This window comes from Gavialis gangeticus, unplaced genomic scaffold (genome assembly GCF_001723915.1).
Source record: "Gavialis gangeticus isolate Ggan-Ray unplaced genomic scaffold, GavGan_comp1, whole genome shotgun sequence".
Taxonomy (NCBI): Eukaryota; Metazoa; Chordata; order Crocodylia; family Gavialidae; genus Gavialis; species Gavialis gangeticus.
This window is the reverse complement of record NW_017729034.1, coordinates 73,680,363-73,686,784: the sequence shown is the minus strand read 5'-3', so window position 1 is coordinate 73,686,784 and position 6,422 is coordinate 73,680,363. Positions and strand designations below refer to the sequence as shown.

Sequence of the window (6,422 nt, the reverse complement as noted above, 5' to 3'; positions counted from 1 at the left end):
GAGCATCATTTCTGATGCCGGCCCATCACAAATGTGCTCCTTGATGATCTTCTCAAAGAGTTTCCCCAGGATTGAGGTAAGACTGACGGGCCTATAGTTGCCCGGGTCCTCCCTCTTCCCCTTCTTGAAGATGGGGACCACATTTGCTACCTTCCAATCATCTGGCACCTGGCCCAAGCACCACAATCGCTCATAGAGCCGTGCCAGGGGCCCTGCAATAACCCCAGCTAGCTCCCTCAACACCCTGGGGTGGAGAGCATCCGGATCCGCTGACTTGAACGCGTCCAGCCCAATACAGAAGTAGATGAAACAAAACAGAAAAAAGTCAGTCTTCAAGCTGCAGTAAGATGCATCCATCAAAATGCTGGAGGCTGCTAGGATTTTGGACCAGTCCTGACCTGTTGTCCCTTTTATGTCATCAAGCCTTTGCTGCATCTGTCCCTCCCCTTCCTCTCCCCCAGCAGCAGCATGCCCAGTGATTGAGCATGCAGGCAACAGCCAGGCACTAGGAAATGCTAACATAACAGTCTGCAGCCAGGCGGTAAAAAACCTGAGGAAATGTACATTTAAAGCCAAGTTGAGTTTCTTTCTGAATCGTCTGGTGTTCTGTGCTGCTTCTTGTGGTGAATCTTTGTCTCCAGCAACTAAATTAATTGATTTTGGTCCTGCAAGCCTTCCTCAAGTAGAATTCGCCTGGAAGTCAGTCGGGTTACCAGGCCTAGAGGGCAGGGCAAGTCAGATCCAAAGCTTGTGCTTGAATTCATTAATTCTCATCTAGCAGACTTTTAAAATTAAATTAGTTGGGAAAATATACTTCATGTAGTGAATATGTCCATCAGATATTCTTTAATAAGGAAACCATATGTTTACTTAAAAGACACACAGTAAATGTATTCCTGCACCAATTTTATATGATGTATTCATTTGACTAGACCCGATATATACCTGCTTATTCTCATTGGATTAGAACTCCTCACAAAACTATTTTATGTTCATTATAATTATATTAAGAATACAGTCATTTACCAGGGTGAAACTGTGCCACAATACAGGTGCCCGCTATTGCTTACTGAGGTCTCAGCACAATTGGTGCAGCAGATAAAATGGGTGGCGTTGAAGAGTTGTCTTATCTAATCACATGCACACAATGTATGCATACCATTTCACTGAAAAAAGTACCTCCGTGGATAAGGCAACAACACTGCAAAAATACCAACTGCAATAGTGTGGTATGAAAAAGTTCTTCAGTGTCCTCTCATGCTGTACTTCCATGACTCCTTTACCCATGTAACTTCTTAATGAGTCAAAGTTTACTGATGAGTTATAGTTTGCTCGTAGTAGCTAACTTTGACTAAGATATAAAACCAAAGACTTAACCACTTGATGTTAAACAGTCCATAACTTTTTTTACAAGATTAGGGGAGTTAACTGCAATTTCCTATTACATTTTTTGATAATTTTGAATTTGTTAATTGTTTTCTTCTTTTCTAATATTCCCTTTACTTTTTTTGAAAGGATACGATTTTTTTTTTCCATCCAGTCTAAAAAGTTATGTGAGTTTGCTGTAAATCAGTTGCTACATTCCACTCAGACACGGCTGCCCTTTAGTGGTAGATTCAATTATGCTATTACTCTGATATATTTATGTACCAGTTTAAGTGTGTAAAGTGTTGTTTTAGGCTGAAAGTGGCTTTATACATGTGTATGTGTTGTGGAAGTGATTATGTAATGAGGTTATACCATTTTAAGAATAGCCTATTAATTACGATGGTGTAAACCAGAAGTTAATTTTGTATCTTGTGCCTGTGTTTTAAATTAAAAGTCCCCCATTACCTAGATGATTTCCATTTGTTTTGCTGTAGGCACTGGACTATTTGTACTTTTAGAACAAATGGGAATTACTCTACCACCTCCAAGGATGGCTGAAGTATTGAAATTCATGCTATAAGCACAGTGTTTGTAAAATAACCATCTTCTCTTCTTGATGACTACTGTTTCCTCAGTAATTGGCTCAGTATCTCTAATATTTCCTTATTTTTTCGTTTGCCAGCTAATTCCGGTTCCCTGCAAGGTCCACAGACTCCTCAATCTACTGGTAGTAATTCCATGACAGAAGTGCCAGGCGACTTGAAGCCCCCAACACCAGCATCAACACCTCATGGACAGATGACACCTATACAGGGTGGCAGGTATAGAAGACACCAAGTGCTACATTTCATGCTTTTTATCTTACTGTATAAAACTCCCCTGGAATCCTGTGTACAGTTCTGGCTGCCCAGGCTCAGAAAAGAGGGATTCAAACTAGAACTTTTGCAGAGAAAGGTTAAGCTCTCCCCGTTCCCTTGACCATTCTCCTGTCTTCTCAGAGAAAGCTGAAAGAAGTTGGCTTGTTTAGCATAGAGAGAACAATAGATGATATGGGATAACACGCCAAGAAGAAAACAAGAATGATTTAAAATAAAGGACAGTATTGGCACAAGGAGAAATGAATGTAAACTGGCACTGTGTTAATTTAGGTTGGAAATTAGGAGGAGGTCTCCAACTACTGAAGCAGTGAAATTCTGGAACTTCTTTCCAAGAGGAGTTGTGAAGGCAACAGATGGACTAGATTTAAGATTGTGTTTGATTGGTTTATAAATAAAGTTATATGATACAGTGATTGCATGAGGTAGTAGGGCATGCAGGTGATGAACATGGACTTTTCTTCCAACCCCACATTCCAATAAACCACACAAATTTGTTGAACCAAGACACGAAGCCCTTGTTCTATATGTTTAAATACATAGTACCCCTTCCCACCCTCTCTACCTCTGAGCTAAAGGAAGAATTCAGTTAGTTAAGAACATTTTATTCTCATTTAAAGGACCTTCAAATTTTTACTAAGCAGTAGCAAGCCAGAAGAGGGCACGCTTCTCATGTGTACTTCCACTGAAGGCTATAGCAGAAAAAATCCTGGTGACATCAGCAGAAGCAGCATTATGTCCCAGACTGCAACAAAATAACTTCTGTCTGTTTATCTAATATCTCTTTGGCCCACAGGTTCTCAAAGATAACTGGCTATATGGAGAGGTGGAAAGGGCTGGGACAACCATTATTTAAGTATCTGTTACTCAGATTATTTGAATTTTCTTTCTTCTTTGTAAAAATATTCTTCTTGGCCTTCAGAATCTGGGAATTATCTGGTCAACCAGCTTTCAGGCCAAATTTATAAGGGCTTTCATATAAAGAAGGCTGCAACCATAAATGTTACTACCTCTCCACAATAATGAGTGTTATGTAGGAGGTAAAACCAAATGCTGCTGTTTAGTTTTTCTCCTAATATGAGAACAAGGAGGTGCTTAGTGAAATTGAAAGGTAACATATATAAATGTGAGAAAAAGTAATACCTGTTTTACACAACACGTATAATTAACCTGTGAAATGCATTGCCTTGGGGTGTTAAGGCAAGCAGGTCAGTAAGATTCTGAAATGGTTTCGATTATATGAATTACCTTCAACTGAATTAAAAAATGTTTAAGTGAAAAGTAAAAAGCCAGCCAGAATTAGGAAGAAAGTGATTTGGTAATTGTTTATTGTTACATTCTTTGTCCCTTGCCCTGAACCATTTTGTGTTGGCAACTGTCAGAGATTGAACAGTAGACTGAATGGATTTAGAGCCTGGACTGGTAGCACAGTTCTTCTAATGTACTCCTGTGGTGTTAATTTCTCTCTTTTTCATCTGTTTAGGAACAGCGCAGTTAGTGTGCATGATCCTTTCTCTGATGTAAGTGACTCAGCATTCCCGAAGAGAAACTCCATGACGCCAAATGCACCGTACCAGCAGGGGATAAACATGCCAGATATGATGGGAAGGATGCCCTATGAACCGAATAAGGACCCTTTTGGTGGGATGAGAAAAGGTATTTATCACCTGGGGGGTCTGCATGTGTTCTTCCTAGGTTTCATCCAAACAGGACGTTCTAGTTTTGTCAAGGTGTGCTTAGTGTTGGTCTTTTTGTATACCCTCTCATCTCCTTCATCAGTGACATCATATCCCTATAGTGAAAAAGAAGGTATAAATGCAGGTATATCTAAACATACCTTTTAACCACTTTAAAAGGAGTGGGGAGCTGCTCTATACAAGTATACACCAGCTGATACAGTATAGCACTTAGGACTGCATGTACCAGTTGGCTAAACTACTGTACATTTAACCTTGAATACAAGGGAGTTAAAGTTGCAATGGTTTTGCTCCACTTGTATCATTCCAGAAGCATGCAATTGTAATAGTTGCACCTTATAATTTGAATGTTTGATACTGATACAATTGCTGTCTTCCTGTACCTTGCATCTCTCTCTTATCTGCATGTTTCCCCATCTCAGAGTCAGATTATACTATTATAAACTTCAGGCTCTAGTAAGATCTGAAAGCGTCCAGTAAGTTTGTTTCAGCAACACTCTATAGAACTTAAACCATACAGTTAAGGTTCATCAAGTTAAATGAGGAGGCTTGGACTCTTCATCCTCTAATAGCATTCTTCATAGTAAACTGTGTTGCAAAATCGGTAACATTCCCAATTACGGTAGGAGACAGTGTCATAATTCCAGATTGTGTCATGGCCATAGTACAGATTCACAGTACAGTCTTTGACAATTCTCCTGCCCTCTTTGCCTCAGTATACACAGATGTAAAATAGATATACTTTTGAACTGGGTACTGAACACGTGTGTGTGAGGTTTAATTAATTAATTGCTAAAACACTTTGAGGTCCTCTGATGAAAGGTATCTCATAAATTGAAAGGTTTTTTTTAGAAAGCAGGAATAAAAATAACATTAAAGGTAACTCCAGTCCCCTGGGCACTTCTCTAGGGCCCTTCTGGTGAATTTTAAAGTACGTTTAAAAAGGATCTTTTGAATTACTTCCTTACACCCTTGCATGCAGGAAAGAGTTGAGGGTATGAAGAGAGGCAGAGTTCTCTAGAGAGAAGAGCAGCTGGTGGAGGTGAAAGAAAGTAAGAAGCAGCAGGTGAAAGAGAGCAGGAGGAGGTGATGGAGGAGAAAAGGACAAAAAGCGGGTGAAAAGGATAAATGGAGATGCAGTGGTGTCGTAAGTTCAAAAAAAAAAGACAGTGCTGCTGATGCGACTGTTTAGAAAGGGCTCTACAGTGGGTAGAGAAGGCCCTCACGTTTCCTTTAAATCCTATACTGTACAAAGGTACAGTGGAGTTTCAGGGGAAATTGAACTGTTTTTTAACTTAGACTGACTTGGATTTCTAGGTCCACACTGAGATCAAGTTGACTTACTGCATCTCGCCACTCATTTTATACTTAGTCATAAGTGAAAATGAATCCTATGATTGCGCCTTAGTGTTTCTTGCAAAGGTGACTATGTCTTAAAACTACGTCTTCCCTCTCCCCCCATGAAACTCAGATCTGTTCTCTCACACAGCGCATTCTATTGATGAGATTGCTGCATCTGCAAAACCATTTTGAGGAAGAGGAAATTGCAGACAAAACCTGGAAACCTCTTTCAGGGTCTCTAGCATCTTCAAATGCCATCCTGTAATGCAGGGGTCAGCAACCTATGGCCTGCAGGCCAAATCCATTTGGCAAAGAAATCTGTCCAACACAGGGAATGAGTGTGTCAGAACTGATTCTGACACACTCCATCCTCCATACTCCATCCTCTGCAGTACTGCCACCACTGCCTGGCCTGCTGCTCCTCAGCACCTGAGCTTAGCTTATCCCTGCTGCACAGGGACTATGGGTATCTGGCTCCTGGCCTGCTATAATACATGTAATTCATTCTCTGATCTTCTGGAATAAATAAAACTGCTTCTCTGGTCCCTTACTGTAAGGGTTCCTGCTTCTCCCACCTGGTGTTTTTTTCACTCCTTTACCTACAAATCAAGTCTGTCCTATATCAACAGGAGACAGGAAACGGAAACATTGGTTATTTGTGAAGAAATACTATTTTTCTTTCCTTCTTTCTGTCCTGATATCTAAATTTCTTTTTAACGTTTAGTATCACAAACTAAAAAAATGAGGATAGAGCTACTTCATTCATTTATTTGGGGACTGATGTAACATAGGCTGCTAACCAAGTGTCTTTTTGGACACTTAAAATTATACCAGTCTTGCTCAAAGATCTATATTCAGGTAGAGGATCTCATTCACAGACACATCACAAGCAGTGTTTTGTGTATGTAATGTATGGGAAGGAAGCTCTATGACTACAATGTGCGACTAGGAATAGCGAGTTTTCTATGTAAGCCTTTCTGTTTTCTAGAGCTAAGTCTGAATTGGTGTATAACACCGTTGGAGTGAAAAGAGGAAATATGATTTGAGCTTGTCTTTAGGACACAAAGGAAGATGTAAGATTTCCATCTGATAAATGTAATGCCCTAAGATGAGATTCCAAATCTGATTCCCCCCCCCCCCC

At 40.1% G+C, this 6,422-nt stretch overlaps 1 protein-coding gene across 5 annotated transcripts in view; it reads left to right on the top strand.

Moving 5' to 3' along the window:
- Positions 1–6,422, top strand: part of ARID1B (AT-rich interaction domain 1B) — a 583,022-nt gene that overhangs the window by 554,623 nt on the left and 21,977 nt on the right. For all 5 annotated transcript variants that reach the window (XM_019526890.1, XM_019526889.1, XM_019526886.1 and 2 more), the window contains 2 exons: positions 2,051–2,189; positions 3,727–3,899. In XM_019526890.1, coding sequence (XP_019382435.1) covers positions 2,051–2,189; positions 3,727–3,899 — 312 coding nt within the window. The remainder of the gene's footprint in view (positions 1–2,050; positions 2,190–3,726; positions 3,900–6,422) is intronic.